Here is a 21,912-nt window from a genome sequence, read left to right on the forward strand (position 1 = left end):
TTTTTTGAGTAATTATCAAAATAAAATTTCTATCCCAGGATCTCTGGATCAGAGACATTTCAAAGACCGAAGAATTTCAGAACTTCCCTGGGACTGAATTTTCATAGAGATCTTTAAAATAGGAACATGAGCACAAATCAAGGATCAGCCTTTCAGGAAACTGTCCTAGAGATGAAAGTCTAGACTACACTCAGTAAAGCAAGAGAGGCCATGCTCCAGGGAGGCAAAGAAGCAAGCCTGACTCGGAACGGAACGTTATCGGTGAAGAAGAGAAAGCAATTCTCTCCCCCCTCTCCTCACTCGTCTGCTAGAAAGAAAACGCTGGGAAAAATCAGTAAACAACAACTGCAAATACTGGTTGATCTTTTAGGTGTGAATATAATCCCAGCACTCAGGAAGCAGAATCAGGCCGGCATCTGTGAGTTCACAGTCGATCTATTTACATGGCCAGCTCGAGGACAGTTGAGGCGACATTGTGAGACACGGACTCATAAACAAACAACCAATGAAACAAAATGCCTGAGCACATGCCTTTAATCTCACACTCGGGAGGCAGAATTTGAGGCCAGCCTGGTCTACAGAGTGAGTTCCAGGACAGCCAGGGCTACATGGAGAAACCCTGTGTTGAAAAAACAACCAATGTCTGGTTTAACTTGAGTCCTACACCAGGAGAGGGAGCCCAAGACTTCCTTACACTGCCTGGACCAGCGTGGCCAGGAACCAGAGACTGAATAATAGCCCAGGAACCTGGGGTAGAACCAAATAGAAATAACAACCAGAAAACAAAGAAAGAAAGAAAGAAAGAATTCCTAATGATAGTCTGCTATACTCATAGACCTGTGCCTTGTCCAACCATCATCAGAGAGGCTTCCTTGAGCAGAAAATGGGAGCAGGTACCCATAACTAGATATTATGCTAAGAAAGAGTCTAAATTGGAGGTCTCCATCAGGTCTGTCTCCTCAGAAACTGGAGAACCCCTGAGAAGAGTGGGAGGAAAGATTGTAGAAGTCAGAGAGCTTTTATATATGAACCTAGTGTAGACCCACATAGACCCATGTAGGCCCTGTGCTTGCGGCTTCAGTTTCTGTGAGCTCTAAAGTGTGTTGCTTAGTTAGTTTAGAGGGCCTTGCCCTCCATTCTCTCTGACTCTTAATGGTCTTTCTGCCTCCTCTTCTGTGGGATTCCCTGGGCTCTAAGGGAAGGGAACTTAGACTCTTTCTTTGGGATGTATTGTACGAGAGAAAAATCTATTTTTAAATAGAAAAAAAGAAAAGAGAAAAACAAACAAACAAAATCTCAAAAAAAAAAATAAGGTGGTGGTTTCTCAGAAAATTAGGAAATAACCTTCCTCAAGACCCAGTAATACCACTTTTCGGTATATATCCAAAGGATGCTCAATCATGCCACAAGGACATGTGTTCAACTATGTTCATAGCAGCTTTGTTTGTCATAGCCAGAACCTGGGAACAACCTAAATGCCCCTTGACCAAAGAATGGATAAGGAAAATGTGGTACATTTACACAATGGAGTGCTACACAGCAGAAAAAATTAAGGACATCTTGAATTTTTCAGGAAAATAGATGGAGCTAGAAACATTATTTTGAATGATGTAACACAGACACAGAAAGACAACTATCACATGTACTCACTCATAGGTGGTTTTTAAACACAAAGCAAAGAAAACCAGCCTACAGACAACAATCCCAGAGAACTTAGACAACAATGAGGACACTAAGAGAGACTTACATAGATCTAATCTACGTGGGAAGTAGAAAGTATAAAAAGACAAGATCTCCTGAGTAAAATTGGGAGCATGGAGACCTTGGGGGAGGGTTGATGGGGGAAGGGAGAAGCAAGGAGGGGAGCAGAGAAAAATGTAGAGCTCAGTAAATATCAATAAAAAAATGAAAAATAAAAAAATAGGAAATAAACTTTCATTCAGTGGCTGAAGTTGGGTGGCCATAGTGTTCATAATTAAAGTCCATGCTGCCGAAGGTTCAGGTGCTGCTCATGGCACCTAAGCACCAGATTGGCTGCAAAGATAAAAATGAGAAAATCCGTACTAATAGCCCCAGTGCTCAGAGTATAGAATCTGCTTTTTAAAGTGCATTAGCTACCATAATTTTGTTTTCGCTGTCTATGATTGCCTCTGCTACGCTCTCAAGGGAACATGATCACTCCAGTATTATCATCAATAATTTAGAGAGACATGGGGAAAGCAAGTGTCAGACACTGTAGAAAAGTGATGTAGCAAAGAAAGTTCAAATGATGAGTTTAAACTAACATGTTCGGTTGAGGCAAATATAAGGACTTGGGCTTTTGGTTCAAAGACTGAGTAGTACAAACACATGACTCGATATTCTTAGGAGCTGAAATTGAGTTTCAAGCTCAATATTAACAAGGAGGGCTTTCTTCAAACAACCTCCTTCATGTTCCTATGACAGAGATAATGAATCACTTATTCTTTTCAATTCTGTAATTTTGACTGGTAATAATCAGTGGGGACTTGATGTATAAAGTAGAATAGGAATCCCATGTGTCTCTGATCACCCCATACACACCTGATGACAAGAGGCATAGAAACGTCAAGGAGAAGGGGAGGAGACAGAAAGGCTAAAGCTGGCCATGGCATCTACTCTCTGACCTTCAATGGGGGAGCTAAGGAGAAAGCTTTGTCAGAACAAACTCTAAGTTGACAGCTGGATGTAAAAGACCAGAGCTGATGATGATGCATCACCCTTACGTAAATACTAACCAAGAATCCTAGAGGGACATGCTCTATCATATCCTAACAGGGAGCTTCTATGGGAATTCCCTGAACCCTACAGAAAGCCAGGCAACATCTACAACTTCTGTCCACATGTAGTGTGTGTACAGGCGCAGCAAAGTTTGGAATAGGACCCTTCCCCCCAAGGAAATGTAATTAAAACAAAGAAAGCCAAATGAATATACAGATCAAGTAGGCTCAGGGTGGACAATGAAGCAATACGGCTCTAAGAGCCCAGGGACTTCTAGGCATAGGATTTCTGTACAAAAGGAGAGCATCCAAAACAGACAACACACAGCACATTTAATAAGCCACCGTTGGCACAGAGGCCTCGAGTCCCTGGAAATGGGCAGTGGATGTGGCTCAGCACCTGTCCCAGAATCCTGTTGGATCTCTACGATCTTTTGTCCCAGGCAGGTTCCTAGAAAGGACCAAGATTGTTCTGCATGTCCCACAAGAGGACTGAGGCTGCCCGTATTCCTCCTGTCGTCAGCTTGAAGTAATTTGTGCTCTAGAAGGGAAATCATGTAGGAGGGGTGTGGGCAAGCAAAGGATACAGTCACGGGAAGTTAGGAAAAACAGCACCTCACACAAGAATTTAGATGGGGGCTGGCTCACAACAGATTTCTGTTCTTGCAAACAATGTTGTAAGGAGAATTTTTGTAAGCTGGAACCTGTCCAAATAGGAACTGGTAAGCAATCAGGGGAAACAATACCATCTGATAAATAGTTTAAGAAATCAAGGGTGTTTGGGCTTAAAAAGCAAACTTTGGGAATCAAACATCAGCTATTTTCAAAGAAAAAGCCACCGTGTTTACAGGTACCCATAGACTTTCTTTCTTAAGAGATCCAGAAATATTTAAGCATAAATAATATGAATCCTGGGGAGATAGTTGCTGGGTTTTTTTTTTCAAACTGAAAAAGAACACACTGATTATCAGACTAGCAGAAGTGGATGAGCAAAAATGGGTAGATATTCAGTTCAATATTTAAATGACAGAGGGTAAATGTAAAATATTTCAACCAATGAAAAAATCAGGATAAATAACCTATAAAATCCAGCCCTACTACATCCTTCTAAAAATGTCTACGTCAAGCCACACTGTGGTGAATACTACATGAAGATAATATGATGAGATTTCTAAAATCTAAAGATGTGCCTAGGAAGCCTTGGACAAAAAATAAAATTCTTCATGATTGAAAGCATATGCATTTACAGAGGGGAAGAAAAGCAGGAAGCAGCCTAGAAGGATGTGGGACAATATAATGTCAGGAAGAGAGGGGTTCTCAACAGACCTTGACCACACAAATCTGGTCTGACACAGCTTCCTTCAGAAGTAATACTCAGTAAAGACTGGGAAGGAACTAGATAGTTGAAGAGCCTTAATGTTTCCATTGAATTTTACCTTAGATATGAGAGAGAGAGAGAGAGAGAGAGAGAGAGAGAGAGAGAGAGAGAGAGAGAGAGAACAGGGAAAAGGGCTAGCAGCCTCAATAAAAGATGAGGTCCTCTAGATCTGGACTCGAATTGCTCTCCCTTCATTTGTCACTTCTCAGCCTCCTCTCAACAAGGACATGCATGGACATGATGTCACCATCTGTTTTGGTTTCATGCTCAGCAGCATTAGAGAACTTTTACCAGGCGGGAACTGGGCCAAAAGGAATCAATCACTCTTTTGAACCAATTGCTGCTGGCTGTGAAGAGTGGGTGGGTGGGTTTGCAGGATGGAGTTAGTTCCTAGGAGCACGGGTTACCATGAGAAGAGGGAGAGAGGTTTTAAGGAAGGGTGGGGAGGGTGATAGGTGCCTGCAGTGTGAACCTGGAGAGGGACTACTGGGGCCTGAAGGGCGGAAGTGGTGGGACTGGAGAGGAGGGGAGGACAAGAATCAAGTAAACAAAGCAAGTACGAAAATGACACACTGAAAGCCACTGTAAATACTGTGCAACTTTGTACGCTAATTATAAAGCAAACTTTTAAAAGAAATTTTAAGAAGCTGAGCACACAGAACGACAGGAGCAAGACCCAGCAACAAAGGAACAGAACTTCCTCCTTCCTAGACCCTTGCTTCCTGTCTGAAGTGGTCTCATCTGTGTTTCCTCCCTCTTCCGTGTGGCCCTGACAGAACTGAGCAGATGTGTGGTGTTTTAACCTCCAGAGCTGGGAGCAAAATGAACCTCTTTTCTACCTGGTATGGTGGCGCACACCTTTAATCCCAGCACTGGGGGTGGAGAAGCGGCAGAAGCAGGGGGATCTTTGTGAGTTCCAGGCCAGGCTCATCTCCATAGTGAGTTCCAGGACAGACAAGACTACATAGTGAGACTCTGTCTAAAATCAACAACCAGACAAACAAACAAACAAAACCCTCAATAAACAAGCAAAAATCTTTTATGTCTAAAATACTTAGTCTCAGGCATGTAGTTATAGCAATACAAAATCTAAAACACTGATTCAAAGCATGAAGTGTTAGCTTTATGTAGAGAAAGGAAGAGAAGGAGGTAGATATATTAACACGTTACTCTTTAGATTGTAAATATTAAAATAATTATTGGATTATCCCATAAAAGCTTTGTTTGTTGTAGACCTATCTTCTTAATCTATCCTCTAAATTACATCAAATCCTAAGGGACTGGAAACTGTTACAGATACTTTTTTTCTTATTACATTGTGAAATAATAATCAATCAGTCAGAACCTACAAAGTGGAGAATTTATCGTCACAGAATCCAACATGTTAAAAAATTAAATAGTTTACTGAAGAAATGACTCAGTGGTCAAGAACACTGGTTACTCTTCCAGAGGCCCTGGGTTTTATTCCCAGCAACCACCAGGCAGCTCACCACCACCCATAACTCCAGTTCCAAAGGATCCAACGCCCTCTTCTGGCCTCCGCATGCACCAGGAACGCATGTGGTACTCAGACATACCCGCAGCAAAACACTGCACATATATCATTTTAAAATTGATAGTAATAGCAACTTTTTGTTGAGTCCCAAACCCTGGGACAAATGACTGAGGTGATTATCTAGCATATCTAAACAGACCTGGCCAACAGTTTCTCCCAGCATTCCTCGGTCCCTACCTGTAACAGGGTATGGCTGGAATACCCTGCCCTCTGCCCTGAACTCTCCCACCCAGAGCCTGGGGTGCCCTTCTCCCAGAGGCTTTTCCTTATATAAGCCAGACATTTTGGTCACTATTCCCTTTTGGCTGCTACCTCTGGTCCCCCTCTCCCTTTTCCTTCCCCCTCTCCCGTATAGCTCAGCTCAGGCTGGTTACGTCCACTCTGTATTCTCCCAGATGTCCCGTCTGTGCCTACAGTCTCCCGTATATCTACAACAAACCTTCTCCTCCACCATGCCTGGGAGCAGTCAAGGCCTTTCCTTTCCTTCTTATTTCTTTTGCCATTTGTTTTTTTTTTAATTTTAAAGTTAAACATTGAAGAATTATATTAAAATTTCCAAGTGGCCAAGAAATGCTAATTACCTCTGTTTGAAATGAAATCATGGCGTCCTGGAATTTTTTTGCCTCCTCAGTTGATTGAGTCAAAAGTTTTGCATTTTCATGAAGCGTTTCATTCAGAAGGCGGCTAGACTGAAAATTGAAAATAAATATATATAATATATATATATATATATATTATATATAAATTATTCTTGCCAGAGTGCAGAATTTCAATGTTTTAGGTCTTTCCAACAGTCAAACATCATCTGTGAACTTACCTCAGATTTGAAAGTAGCCCCCAGGATACCTGCTGCCACTTGCAAAAACAGAATCAGGAGCAAGCCGATAAAAAACTGAAAGACAAGACAAGGATGCTTTATTCTCAGAGGAGCCAGTAACTACCGTCAGCATGGCAGTGTCACGTGACCCTGGCAGCCAGAAGTATCAGCCTTAGTCTCCCTTTATGCACCATTGTGTTGGAATGGAACTACAAATATACTCTATTGCTACCAAGAAACAACTGCCTCAAAAAAAAAAAAATGATCAAGGAAAGTGATTGCTGTTAAATCTCGTTGGAAAGACCATTGTCGGTTCCCTCATATTAAAGGGAAGCAGGTTTGAAATCTCAGTACTGTTTCTCCATTCCTGTTTAAGTCAAGGTGAACACACACGCACACACATACACACAGACTTGCGCTCAAAGCTACCCTCTATACAGAATCTTCACTGTGGGAACCATGTGGAACCTTCTTTCCTGTGTAAATCCTGAACTCTTCCTGGAGGATGGAAGCCAGATACCAGTCTGCTTTTAAAACAAGTTTCTCGCGTAATTAAATTTCCCAAATGGCAAAGAAGGCCTCAGTACACAAAATGTTCTCACAGGAGATGTTCCTAGAGTCCCATTAAATATGTGTCTGCCTTTCCTCAGAGCAAACAGCTAAACACCATTATTACTCTCAGACATGCATACATTTCTGAAACAAGTTTAGGTTCATTCTAACTGGGACCCGACAAATACTCTATTTTCTAATAGCTTGGCAAGATCTGTTCATTACTCTCTAGTGCATAAATTAAAAAGTGAATGCTTATGTGCTATCCTTGTCCAGTGCACCCTGCTGGAAAATCCTAGGTCACAGATCTGAGTATCTCTATTGCAATTTCGTTAGCACATTGTGGACTTTACAGCCCGCACAAATATCTCCTATCATTACTGGCAACAGCCTCCACTCGCTCCAGCCACACCCAGGACACTCCCATTCCTCACTCCCAGCAGCCCTGGATCCCAGGCTCTCTTCCGGGTGACCACAGCAGACCACAGCAACCCTCACCGAGGCCGAAGGACTCTTCACTTCTGTCTCTGGCTTGAAAGCTCCCTTCCCCATCACCACCCTTCTCCTCTGTGGCCACTTTCACTGTAATACACTTTCACTTATGATTCCTCCCACAACGGGTTCCGTACCCCCTAGTACAGTGTCTGACACACAGAAACATGCTCACGTTGCTTGGATAAAATGACCGAATGAGTGGACGCATGACTGATTAAGATGTATCTTCTTTTCGACTCTAAATCTTAAAGTCCCCTCAAATTTAAACTGAGGTAATCCAAAACCTAAACCATAGTATCTACCATATTCAAATTCTCTAGAATAAATTAGGGTTTCATCAAGCTTGTCAAGTCTTTTGCAGATCCCAGTTACAGACAACCCCAGGGGTCTGGAGGGTGGATGCTGGGATTGGTCTGGAACCCACCAAGAGAAGCATGCAGCGGCTTTCTTTCACGGCACCGCAGCATCCCAGGAAGCCCAGGACCATGATGATGGCCCCCACCGCGATCAAGATATTTACAGCAATGAAGGGGTCCGTGCCATTATCTCCAGAAGCAACGATCTAGAAACAGAAGAGAATGGGGGTGTGAATTCCTAGCCTTGATATTTATTTTTCTCGTTTTCCAAATATCCCTTGAGTACCCACCAGGGGCCAGGCCCTGTTCTGAGACCCTGGGAAGCATTTGTGGTCTAACCTATGGAAGCTCTGAGACCCTGAGAAGCTTCTGTGGTCTAACCTATAGAAGGTCTCTGCCCTGGCAGCGCTCACATTCTGCTGAAATGCCACCTTCCTGAGTCGTGTTAAGTCTAGGGTAATTCTAGAATGAAGCAGTTGATGTTGAATTGGAGGAACGGTAATGGCCCTTTTAAAGTTGTTTCTCAAAGCTGAAAATAAAAAGCACTTTTAGTCTTTAGAGGGGCTCTTTGGTTCACACGTTGTTTATTGGACACGTAGAGTAGTGTGGCAAAGGCTTTGATTTATGACAATCTAATTATTGCTTACAGCATGAGTAAGCACCAGAATCTTGTTAGCTGAAGAAGGCATGCATGATAGAGCAAATGCTGCGAGAACCATCTCATGGAGGTGAAGAACAGGCAAAGCTGTGGTGATAACAATTAAAGCAGTTTGCCTTTGAGCAAAATAGGCAAGAAGGCAAAAACTGGCTGAAAAGGCATACCAGGAAAGAGTTCAGGGTTAAGGAACACGCTCCTGCATCTTAGTAAGTATACAATAAACTCAGTTCCTGGTACTCCATATCAACTCTTAATCTTCTCATTCCCAGAAGGACTAAACCCAGAGACTTGAATTTTACCAGACTGTCAAATTGTTGTGGGATGTTGAGAAAAATGCATTAGGTCTGTTTACGGTGGTTGAGTTACCCATCCGCATAATTCAGTTCTTCCTCGTGCAACCCAAGTATCCGCTTGTCCATTATAATCTCATAGCACCCCAAACACAGATACCACTGCCCTCCTCCACTCCTGCGCAGGAGTCGATTCCGGCTAAAGATGGAGATCTTGCCCCAGTGTTACACATGTGTGCTCCAAACTGCCCCCCACCTTGTCACCTGGAACCTCTAGGTGCTGGGCTGTCTCCAACAACAGATAGAGACTCTGAATTCTGCCATCCCCCAGACTACCCAGAGGTCACCTCCTTTACCAAATCAATGCAAAAATAGCATGCCAATAGTGGTCCATCTGTTTTGAAGTCGTTTGAAATCCAGGCATAACCTATGGGAAGTGTTTGTTCAATAGTCAATACGAAGGTTGTATTGAAATTATGAAAACCTAAATATGAAGAACCATAATCTACTTGGGGTCCCGATATATAACAAGCGTGTAACTGCAGGACAGTAAGCTAACCTCAGCCTGTGGGCCCATTCGCAGTTTGTGAAAGGGGAATAGGCTGGCTCTGTGATTCCCAAAGCCTCCTTTGTCTGTAAAACATTTGCTTACACACAGTGTTTAGATTTACAAGTTTAAAGCCTTCTTATGCTATAAATATTTTTTCATGAATTTTGGGGAGAGATTTTTGTTTGTGTGTGTGTGTGTGTGTGTGTGTGTGTGTGTGTGTGTGTGTGTGTGTTTGTTTTGTTGTTAAGATTGGAGCCAGATTTCTTCGGAGGGATAATTACTTTTCTTGAAGGTTGTAGGTCCTGGTAGATGGAATCCTCTGCTCTGGTGGAAGACCCCACATCCTTGAGTATATGGGCAGCCCAAATTGGGTCTGGTGGATTATTACAACAACAACAAAATTAAAGACACAAATTTTGGAAGGGGTAGACTGGGTGGATCTGGGATCAGGAGAGGAGTGGGGGATGAATATAATCAAAATACCTTGTATGAATGTATGAAATCCACAAAGAATTGATAAAAAAAATACCTTAAAAGGATTCCAAAATTCTTACTTAATTTTATGTGTTTTGATCTTTTGAGGCAGGGTTTCTCTGTATAACAGCTCTGGCTGTCCTGGAACTTGTTCTGTCGACCAGGCTGGTCTTGAACTCCCAGATCGACCTGCCTCTATCTCTCAAGTGCTGGGATTAAAGGCGTGCACTACCACCATACCCAGCTGGATTAGGGAATTATTAAAATCAGAAAAATCTTGTTATTAACAAGTAGGTACAAGGTCAGGGACAGAAGAGATATGTCAAGAGCACAGCTTTGGGAAGACAGCTCCACCTGGTCACCTGGACATGCTATGACATCTAAACAGGTAGCAAGGTAACTAGAACTCAGGACGGACATAGAGATAATGAATTGATGGGCGGTCTACACAGGGAGCTTCAGTAGTGCAAGCCGACACCCCCACAGGCTGTAATTAAGGGCTCTGGTGAGGCCACCCACTGCCAGGGACCGGGCAGAAAGAAAGCTGTGTGCTGACCCACTACCAGCCACTGTCTCAACTCAGCCCAACAAATGCCTATTCTTACTGAAGAACAAACTAGAAATCTGAGCTGGATGTTTGTTCTAGCAGGAACCCAGCAAGCTTTCTAAAGCTGTCCCATATAAACAGAGTCCACGTGTTTCTTAAAAGGGGAAAAATTCTAAAGAAGGGCTGGCGAGTCTGAAAGAGGAGGCTGCGGGATCTTCTTTAGATTGGAAGAGATGTCCTGAAAAAGGGTGGTGCCCGTGCTTTTTTGTCTTGGAAACTGCTGAAGTTTGTCCTCAGAACGTACCCTTCCATGGCACATTAGCAGAAAGAGATAGCGCCTTCCTGCAATTCTTTTCTGTGTTTGTTCTCATGTTGGCCCTTGTAAAACTACTAGTTCTATTTTCCCAGGAATAAAATGCAGCTCGCCACTCGGCCTTGATTCTTTATCACTAACTGCAGTTAAACACACAGCGAGCCAACTTCACATCACTGAGGCTGGTTGCCCTGGTACTGACTTTTGTTCTGGGTAGGAGGCTGAAGGCACCGGGCTCTGAATGTGACTAACAGCGCTGTTGGGTCCTTGCAGTCCAGTTCGTTCCCAGATGTTAAGTCAGAATCATTCTCTCAAGGACAACGGCTCTCTCTTTTAATGTGTTCAATATGTGTCGTTTCTTAACAGACTAAACACCAAATTTGCTTAACAGAAACACTGGGAGTAAGAAAACATTGACCAGAAATCGAATAAGAGGATAAAATTCAGGCTGTGCACACATCTTCAAAAGTCCAAAGTACCCGCAAAGTGATGGTTGGTAGTCCCTTTTCCTTTTTTGCAAAATTATGAGCCTCAAAGTCAGACAGATTACATGCACCATCAAAACCCACTTCCTCTTCCTCCGGAATACCAGGTCATGGGGCTGTCAGGAATTTAGAGCCACATTTATCAGAATAAAAAATGAATGGAATTCTAATGAGCTGGGAGGCAAGCTGACCTGCTCCACCCAGCCCCTCCCAGTTTAATCAGCTAGTGAAGTATAGAATTGAGGAAGTAGCTAATGCCTCAGGGATTCTCTGGACTCCCTTGGGATAGAAAAAAGTCAAGGGGGGAGGGGGTTGGACGAGATCTCCTAAGTAAATTGGGAGAGTGGTGGACAGGGGGTGGGAGAACGGAAGGGGAGAGGGGAGGAAAGAAGGGGAATGGGGAGAAAAATGTATAGCACATTCCCATCCAAACAATCAAAATGAGAAGGATTTTTAAGAACTAGAGAGAAGGGGAGCTAGAAAGAGGGAAAGAGGGATGAGAAGGAAAAAGGGAGAGAGGGATGAAGGGAAGGAGGGAGAGAATGAAGGGGGAATGAATCTTTCTGGAAAAGCTGTCTATATTAGAAAACGAAACAAACCAGCTGCCAGTTTCCTTTTAATCCTCCTTTCCACTAAGCCATGCCCCAAGGCAGTTTGTTGCGCCATGATATAATAGTAATTTAAATCATTTTAGAGCATTGTCTTCACTGCTGGCTTAATATTGTCTTTATAGCATTCAATAGACATCGGAATTCTTCTTAAGGGAGGAAAATTATTGGTGCAGAACCTTTGACAAGGCCCTAGCAATAGGTGTGGCCCTGTAAGAGCCTGACACCTGCCCTCACAACCAAGGGTGAGCAAACTGCTCTGTAGATGCTAAGAACAGTAAAGCCAGGGGAGGGGGGGGGCACCCTCTGAATTGAGAGGGAAGAGGAGAATGGAAATTAGGGAGTCGAGAAATGGAGCCAGCGTGGAGTTCTTTTTGATAAATCTGAAACAATAACCAATTTACACGCTTCCCCTTTCCCCAGTTTTTGCACATTTGTAACACTTTAGCTTGGAAAAGAAATAGCGGGTGTTGAGTCCAATGGCTGGGGCTGGAACTGTGCCTATAAACTAAACTTCCAGACCTGGAACATGTTGATAAGAAGAGCCTCGTCCCTGGGATGAAAAGGTACAGAGTGTGGGGAAGTTGGCTTGATTAACTGTTTGCGTGATCAAGAAGCTGACCACCACCTGAGCCAGACTAGCGTGGCAGCCACAGGTTGAAGCGGTTGCCTCTAACTCTGGTTGTAAAAGGTCAACAGCAGCTATCCTTGTACTGGGCTGCCCTTGAAATCTAGAGGCACTTTCGTCTCCAAGGAAACGTTTCATCGTATTTCATACTGGACCAGCCAGCTTGGGATCAGCTACATCATAATCAGAATGTACTATAGAAGTTGTTCTAGGTGAGGAAGAAAGACGCTCTATGTCTCCAAGCAGCTCATTAGCCTGGCCTTCAGTGATGAAGGATGCAAGATTCTACTCTGACCCCTTCCCACATCTCCTTGTGCTGAAGTATTTCTAGTGCCAAAATAATGTTACTAGAATTTAGGGGATTGCCCCAACTGGGGTAACACATGTTATCAGGGAAATTGGAATCACCTCTCAGGGTTTTCAGTCTCATTGATAAAATAATTTAAGAATGGGCACTGAAAAAAGCTCAAAGATAATTTTATTTGAGCTTAAATTAAAAAAAAACCCTAGGCAGATGAGCTATAAATCTTGGCGGCTTCCTGGAGGAGGAAGACAGCTAAGAGGAAGAAAGGAAGCAGTGGTATTTGAGTTTCATTGACAAGATCAGCCATGGAGGTCAGACAAATACTCATGTGGCAAAAGCAGCCTAGGGATGGCAGTGTCGTGAGCATCATGCCAAATGTTTGTTCTGCATTATCAACTACATACAGAATGCTGGGACTCTGGGAAGGAAAAATATGTTATCTCATTTAAGGATATAATTCCTCCTGCATTTTTATTTTTGCTTCTTTTTTTCCCCATACGAAAACATTAAAGCTGTTTATTTTCCATTTTTAATCACCTCTTATTTGCTTTGGTTCTTTTGAGATTGGGTTTATCTGTGGCTTTGGAGCCTGTCCTGGAACTCACTCTGCAGACCAGACTGGCCTCAAACTCACAGAGATCCACCTGCCTCTGCCTCCCGAGTGCTGGGATTAAAGGCATGCACCACCACCACCTAACTCATCCTGTATTTTTAACATGACTTATGGTAAATCAGCCATCTTGAGAGCTTGGCCTTAGGACTGACCAAGTGATTGTCCTTGGCCAAGTGATTGACCAGCCCAATTGGATTGACTAACTCTTAACATTTTTGGGTAGTTTGGAATGACAGCCCTCTCTACCCATGCCAGAGAAACTGCTTTTCCTTCATGAAAATGGATGCTTCTCTAACTCTCTAACTTCTTCTTCTCTAACTTCTCAGCTCTCCAGGAGGACTGGTCCATGCAAGACACATAACAAGCAATTTTCATGGCTTAAACTGTAAACCCATAAAACATCACGAATGGCAAGTGAGACACTTAAGAAAATGGTACAGAACATTCACTCCTTGTCATTAGTGTTGCCGTTGCTCTTCATTATGGAGATAGAGTTGTGTCGTGTGTCTGTATTTACCTCTTTGCCATCCTTGCTGACTCTCACCCATATCGCTAGTGCCAGGATCAATGTACCACATATCTGCAGAAACGAGGAGGAAAAAAGGAATGTTAGTGTACAAAGATAAAAATGCAATTCCATAAACTCCATTTATCTGGCTATAATAGTTTATTGATAACCAGACAATTTCAGTCTTAGTCTTTAGACAAGATGCCACCTCTGCTAGGAGAAAAAAAATATTTCACATGATTTAATTCCAATCATGTGTTTTTTTCCATTATGGTTTAAAGATAAGATACCCCTAAAATACCCCTGGATTTGACTCCTGAACTCTATTTTGGACCAAGAAAGAAAGGTATAACTCACTAATCATCAAATATATATTCAGGATTTCTGAGGAAGATGGAAGTTTGCAAAGATAAACAACAGCAGAACATTTGACAAAATGTGAAATTTAGCAATGATAGTATATATTAATCAATATTTTTAAGCTCGAACCTTGTAAAAAAAAATAGGTAGTAAGGCTTACCCAGAGAAAAGAAACAATGGTGAACAGTATTCAAAGTCTTAAATTCCTTTAATGACTTTACCAGATTATTTAATTTGGACCATGGCCAACACATAAAATGTAAAACACATTTTACTTTAGTGTAGGGAAAACTCTTGTCTCTCAAGATTAAAACAGAAAGAGATATACATAGAGGTCTCAAAAAATCAAAGATGTGTCATTAGATCAATATGCTGAGAGCAGCCTTGATAACATACCAGACAAAGTTGGCCTTGGAAGATTTTTCTAGATGTTTCTGACCTTTTCATACACTAACAAAGAAGTGTCTGGGTTCTCCAAAACCCAGCAACCTTGAAGTGTCATTGCTTTTCTGCGTGCATGGTTGAACCACAGGTCTGCAACCTGTAGCAGAATTTTTAGTACTACTCATTAAGTTCGCAGTGGAAATAAGGTCAAGGGGCTTGTTCAAGGAATTGGGAGTACACTGAGCAGTTGAGGAGGAGACATGCAATCTCTGCTGCCTAAAAGACCACAAAAGCCATCTCAGTGCAAACTGTTAAGATAAAGTTACTGATTCCTGATAGATTGCGGTCACAAGGTTGAAATCCAGGCCAGCTCCTCGCCAGTCTGCTCTTCTTCCATGCTTTGACTCCTGGAAAAATTATTCTAATGCAATTTTTTGAAAAGAACAAAATTCTTTGTTCAGTAGATAATAACCTATGCAATTGACTATCTTCAATGCAGGCATATATAGAGACACGATATAGCATCTGTTAATAAAAGTCTAGAGTTACAAGCCTCATTACCCTTCTTCCCAATCAAGCAAATATTTACCAATGAGGACAAGGACCCACGTTAGCAGGCGGTAGTCAGCAAGTCAGAGAGCAAGAACTAGAGTCCACTGATGACTAAGGAGGCCTTCTGATGGTGATGTTATGATCATTGCGTTTTCCTTCTTTCTTAATTGACTCCCTTATGGCCTTTCCTGTCCCTTTATTCTCCCTTTACAAGTACATTTATACCGACCATCATTTTTAATTTATTCTTGGTGAATTTCATGCAGTGTATTTTTACCATATTCATTTCTATCCCCTAGTCCCAGGCCATCCTGCCTCCCTTCATATCCCATTTCATGTTCTTTCTTTCTTTAAAAAAACAAAAAGAAGAGAAAATTCCACTAAAAAGCACGGAGTCTGATTTGTGTTGGACAAGTGCCTGTGAGCATGGATTCTGCCTGGAAAGTTGTTGATACACCCGGGATCACTCCATCAAAGAAAACCGATTTCCCCTTTGCCAGTTGCTATCATTTGTGAACAGCTTCTGGCTAGGGCTAGGAGTCTGTACCCACCTCCCCTCCTTTGTGCCTGGATTTTGTCCTTCTTGAGCAAGTCTCATGCATGCTTTTATTGTCTCTGTGAATTCATACAGGTATCTGCCCTTTTGCGTCTGTTTCCTTAAAACCACCATCACGTCTGACCCTTACACTCTCTCTACCCCCTCTTCTGCATAGATCTCTGAACCTATTGGGGAGAAATGTGGCAAAAACAAAACAAACAAACCAACAAACAAAAACATTCTATACAGAGCTGAACACTCTACATAATATTCAGTTGTGCGTCTCTGTGCTAATTCAAGAAGTTTCTCTGATGAGGACTGAGGGATGTGCTCATCGCTGGGTAGAGTAATATGTCATTAGAAGTCATTTTCTAGAGGTGTTCATTTAGCAGAATAATAGTGTTTAGTCTTTCTTTGGGGACCATGACGTAGCTAGTCTCAGGCTCTTGACCTCATTAACAGTACAGGACTAGGCTCCATCTCATTAAATCCAATCATAAAAAGCAGTTGATTTCTTGTCTAACATTCATTGCACCCTTGCACCAGCAAGCATATTTTAGAGACAGGTTGCTATTACAATTCTCAGGGGTCACAACTGAAAGAATCTGATGAGGATGACCTCCAGTGCAGTACTTAACCATCAGGGATGAAGCTTTCATTTGAGTACCAGTCAGGTTTTTCCATCTTTGATAACAGCCTGTGGTGGGTTAAGCAGTAAGATTGTAGAGGGTAGCTAATAGCATCAGCTATTGCTTGTAATGTTTAGGGGAGTCTATGGAAACTTTTTGACCAACAACTCAAAAAGATATAACCCATTTTTGGTACTGATAGTTTCATTTCGTAGCATATAATATCTAGTTGGGCTATTGTCTTTCTCCTTGCATGTTAAGTCCATTTAAATTCTTTTTATATATGTATAGAGTTTAAGAAATTTCTACAATAATAAGTTTTCACAGGGCTTTATTCTTGCCTTATCATAATTTCTTTCAGTCTTAGCTCCTCCTCTGGTCTACAATCCAGCATGGAAAATAATCCCCTACATTATGAAATAGTTCCATATCTTTTTCATTAAAGTGCTTATAAAATGCTGATTGAAATGTTATTTTTTGAAAGCGCATATTGTTATTTTGAGCCTTTTATGCACGCTAACTTACTTAATCATCACGATGATCTAAAGAGGTACATAGCACTTTGGTCGTAATTTGGGGAGACAACAAACTGTAAAGTACAGAGAAGCTACTCCCTCCAAGGAAATACAACAAGTAAAGAAGCAGTATCTTATTAGACCTAAAGCTCACCACAACTGGGGTCTTACATCCTTGCTGTTGCTGTAGTTCAAATGAATAGCAATAATCGTACAACAGTCACTGTATGTACAAAGACCATAGATTTCAGCCACAGTGAACTGTTTCTCACAGAGCTTTTTAATCAGTTGACAGGAGAATATTATATAACCATGTCCTAGTATTTGCAATATACCCCAATCTCAGAGATATGTCCGCAAGCTCTTGATTAAGCTGAGCCCATCCAATGTAGAAAATACAATGAACATTGAATCACTAGCTCCTGGGTTTGATCCATGTTCAGCCTCTCTTCTAAACACTTCAAACTCCACTGTACATCGATCCCTTTGGATGCGGATGCCTTTGACTTTAGGGCCTAGCCCCTTTTCCTCACTGTGCTCATTTGAAGACTGGCAATGTGTCACTGTGCTTTTGCTCATGAAATCTAATCTCTACCCGGTGCCCTGTGTCTGGCTTTTATTATCCTGTATTTTCCCATAAAGGGCTCCAGCTTACTCAGATGCCCAGGAAACCCTAGGCTTCTTTGTTATTCGCAGCCCTGTCCTATCTAAGAAGGGCATGGGAAAGTTTGGGCATTTCCTGTGTTTGACATATGACTCAGGGAAACAGGTTTGGTATCTATAGCTTTTCTATTACTGATAGCACCTCCAATTCTGTCATTGGCATGATTGGGAATGATTTTTAATTCACATTTTTTCTTTGATCAGTAATTCTATCAACTGTAAAGCACCACATATTTGTGTGGCACATCGAGGTCTCCCTGGAGAGAAATCACTAGGTTTAGATCAAATGACCATATGCATATCTCGAAGATATTTCAACATCTGGCCCCGCTTTACTAAAGCCAAGTTTCACAAGTTAGAACCAGAAAGAATGCATTTGAAAACACAAGGCCATGGACATCTACAAGAAAACCACATCAATGGGAACATTAAAATTTTTGCTCACGTAAACATTAAGAATGTGACAAATTGCTAACTTCCTATGAAAGATCATAACTTTCCAACTGAGAACTCTGAGCTGAGGGGAGACACAAGAGGAGAAACAGGAATGTTCCCGGCTCTCAGAAACAGCTCCAGATGCCTACGTTTTGATTTAAAGTGCTGATGTCACCTGTGACTAAGAAGTTATCATTGGTCTTTCCAGTTATTTTCCTCACTGAGGGTAGCTGTCCCTAACAGAGAGGTTGCACGTCACCACCACACACGGGGAGGAGAAAAATCTGTAAAGGAAGTTAGACTATCTAACCGAAATCTATACTATCAGTAAGATTTCATGTGTGACCACAGAGAATGAACAGATTGCAACCATAAAGTAATCAGAGTACCCCTGGGAAAGCTATGACTACATCTGGAAATACAACTTCACAGAGACAGGAGAGATGCAATTGACCTTGAATCTTTGACCTTAAATCCATAATGCATCCCTTCCCGGGATTATCCTTATATAATGTTTTGGTTCAAAATTTGCATCTATTTCAAACTCATGTTTTTGAATTAGACAATGAATTCACAACTTCCATCAGGACTTATTATTCTCTGTTTATAAAATGATACATTTTAACGTTTCCCTAATCTGCAGATAGTTTCTGGTGTGGGCATTTACAGACAGATTTTTTAACATCTTAAAAACCGTTTATTATTATATTAATATTTGGTTGTTTAAGTGGGATATATAGATATATATTATAGAAATATAAACAATGACTGTAGTTCTATAAAAAGTAAAGAGATCAGGACTTCTTAAAGAAATAGATAGTTCTATTGAGCCTGGAATATTTGTCCCAGTTAATAATAAAGAAGCTATAAAGATTATTATAATCATATCAAAAAGGCTTAGAAACCAACTTGAAGAGTCATTTTTTAAAAAAAAGTCAGAATTAATTGTACATCAATTAGGATAAGAACTGTATTGAACTATATTTTCATCTCATAAGGAAAATATTATCTTATTGTTGAATGGTATGAGAAAGCCAACCCATTTTGCAATCTGGTTAAAAAAAATAAACAGAAAGGTATTTATACTACATTTACGTATGCACTTATGATATATAAAATATGTGATATACATAATATGTGTTCTCTCTCACCCGCATGTGTGGACATGCACACACATACACACACACACTCACACTTTGTGGGCCTTTCCTGGATCCCAGTTCAAATAGCAGCTTTGAAGCGATTAGAAATTGAAACCTTGACAAAAAAATCTTACTACATTTTTGAAGTATGAGAATGGTACTGTAGATACATTAGTAAATGTAATTTCCTTGCAATGCACATGTTAATGTATTGATAGATGAATGATAACCCTAACCATTGCTTCATAATTTCCTGGGCAGGTGAATGAAAATATGGGTATACAGATTGACCATGGTCTCGTGGTTTGAGAGCCCCGGTAATGGAGTTAATTTTCCAGATTTGTCTTCGTTTGTGAATGTTGGAAAGCTTGAAAGAAAGCCAAAGTATGCATTTATACTCTACCCTCAGCGACTTTAATAATTCAAGAGAAGCAAGCTATCAAATGAATTTTTAAAATTTGTCATAAATTCTTGAGTTTCAAAACATATTTCTCATTTCTAGTATTTTCAAAGCAGCCCACTTTTTTTTTTCTAGGAAAAAACAAAGTATAAAGAACAAAATGTTTTTACTCTGTTATTTATATAAATAAACATCTAACTAATTTAATTCACCAATATGTCACCTATACGAGGGCTACTGGTCATTGAATGGGAAGTCATTTCATACAATAAAATTATATTAGTTTCTTTAAATTAACTATTATTTAGTTTATGGAACTGGAACTTACCCTTTCCCCTTACTGCTCTGTTCAACCCTCTTTAAGCCCTTTTCCCAAAGTTAAGAAAGAAAAGAGAAGAATTTTATTGTACTGAACCATCCATCTCTCTGTTATAGGCCAAACAATTCAGATACAAAGCCAGAACTTATAACATATATGTAAGACGATAAGGTTGTTTTTCCTACAGCCCACCCCCTTTACTTCTTGGTATTCATTTCTCAATGTTAAATACTACTTCCAATGTAATTGTCTTAGCTCCATGAGGGGTTCTCAACCTGTGGGTCACAACCCCATTAGGGTGGAACCACCCTTTCACAGGGGTCCCATATCAGATAGCTTGCATATCAGATATTTACATTACAATTTATAGCAGAAGCAAAATCACAGTTAATGAAGTATCCCCAATAATAATCTTACGGTTGGGGGTCACCACAGCATGAGGAACTGTATTAAAGGGTCACAGCATGAGGAAGGTTGAGACCCACTGATCCACATCAACAGACTTTCAAATGAAACATTCTCTGCTAGATACAAACCCTGCTGTTTGAAAGGGTGTATTGATGATATATCAAAATGCTTCAAAATACCCATGCATAGTCACTGGCTGAGCTAAAGCTTATGATTAAATAAATACTCTTGCTGCTTCTCCCAGAGTGTTTCAAGGCCCCTTATTTTTTTTTCTGGGGCTCTGAAAATGATCCCCGCATGTATTCATCTCCCTACCACCCACTAGTTAGTCACCTGTTTTAAACCCAGATGTCAAGGGAGGGAACCAGAAGCCAGGCTGAAGCAAACTGTTTTTCTTGGAGTCCTTAAACCAGAGATTGCTGATTGACATAAAACTAAGAACAATCGTCCTTTAATTAAGGAATATTTCCCCCTGTGTTTAGTCTTGCAACAATATGAAAACATTTGGGACATGTTTATCTTCAGAGAACTTGAGTACCCTTTTTTTTTATTTAGAGTCATTGGCTTATTCTCAGTTCCCGAAACAACCAAAGAGAGACAAACAAATCCAAACAGTTAGATGGAAAATGTCTCTTCCTCCTCATCCTCTAGCTCCACGGAAGTCTGTTCTTGGTTATGGTATTTATCTCAGATTCCTCTTTCTTGTACAAAACTGATAATTAAAAGAAAAATACTTACCCAGAACAAGAAGTTGAAGAAAAACATGGAATATTTTAAGCAGCCACTCACACCTGCCATTTCGGAGAAGGAACAGCCACCCAAGTTCTGTGCAAAATGAAACAGTCCTTACAGGGTTATCCGGCAGTAGGCTCTGGCCGATTTTGCCTGCAGAGTTAGTTCCTTGTATCTGCAGCTTCAGGGCAGAATAAAAAGCAAAGAAATAGGAAGTAGTCTGAAGAAAAAAAATATATATCCAGTTATTAGCGTGGATAAAATTTTAACCCACACATTTAAATATCCCAAACGTTATCTTCCTGCAAGTAGGTTCTTTTCCTTGTTATGGCTGCTAGGGCATCGGGCCAAGATATTTATGATCTCTTCTCAAAGCCCGCTCCCTCTCAAGTAAACAGATATCAAGTTAAGGGAGTGTGACTGGAGCAGGGGTGGGGAGTGGCACAGCCAGATAGCAGGTAGGAGGTGGGCAGGCTCCCGCAGCCACAGCCTGGCATTGCTGACCTTTCTTTTAACCACTGGGGTAGAGGTTGTTGGGCTCCCAAGTAAAGGAACCTGTATCTCATTTTGTTTTGCATTGCGTTTTGATAAGAGCACTGAGTTTCTTTCAGAGGCAGCAACTGGTATTTGGAAACCTGCAAAACCTGCAGGTTTGGTTACAGCAGCCTTTCTTAACTTCAAATGAATAGTGAACCAACCCTTGGTCGGAGCCTTCTTTCCAATGCTGCCTGTCCTTAGTTAGTTAGCTGTTGGTTCCTTACTTAGTTAGCTTGTTGTTTTCCTTCAAAACAAATCATAAGGAGGAACTCCCTTAAATACCTGTCACTTTCAAGAACTGAAGGGGAAGTGGGCTTGGTATTAGGGTAAGACCATGGGGTGGGGGGTAGCTTTACCTCTTTGAGTGAAAAGGGAAAATAAAGCAGGGGGGGGGGGTGGAATCTCAGGAGCTGCTCCTGACTGCTCTTA

The 21,912-nt window shown here is 41.2% G+C and overlaps 1 protein-coding gene across 1 annotated transcript in view; it reads right to left on the reverse strand.

Moving 5' to 3' along the window:
- Tspan8 (tetraspanin 8) overlaps positions 1 to 21,338 on the reverse strand; it is a 29,193-nt gene extending 7,855 nt beyond the window's left edge. The window contains exons 1-5 of the mRNA XM_005358046.2: positions 20,953 to 21,338; positions 13,879 to 13,941; positions 7,960 to 8,097; positions 6,489 to 6,563; positions 6,253 to 6,360 (exon numbers count right to left, since the gene is read on the reverse strand). Coding sequence (XP_005358103.1) covers positions 6,253 to 6,360; positions 6,489 to 6,563; positions 7,960 to 8,097; positions 13,879 to 13,941; positions 20,953 to 21,012 — 444 coding nt within the window. The 5' untranslated portion in view covers positions 21,013 to 21,338. The remainder of the gene's footprint in view (positions 1 to 6,252; positions 6,361 to 6,488; positions 6,564 to 7,959; positions 8,098 to 13,878; positions 13,942 to 20,952) is intronic.
- Between the last annotated feature and the right edge of the window lie 574 nt (positions 21,339 to 21,912).

The sequence above is a fragment of the Microtus ochrogaster genome, chromosome 24 (genome assembly GCF_000317375.1).
Source record: "Microtus ochrogaster isolate Prairie Vole_2 chromosome 24, MicOch1.0, whole genome shotgun sequence".
Taxonomy (NCBI): domain Eukaryota; kingdom Metazoa; phylum Chordata; class Mammalia; order Rodentia; family Cricetidae; genus Microtus; species Microtus ochrogaster.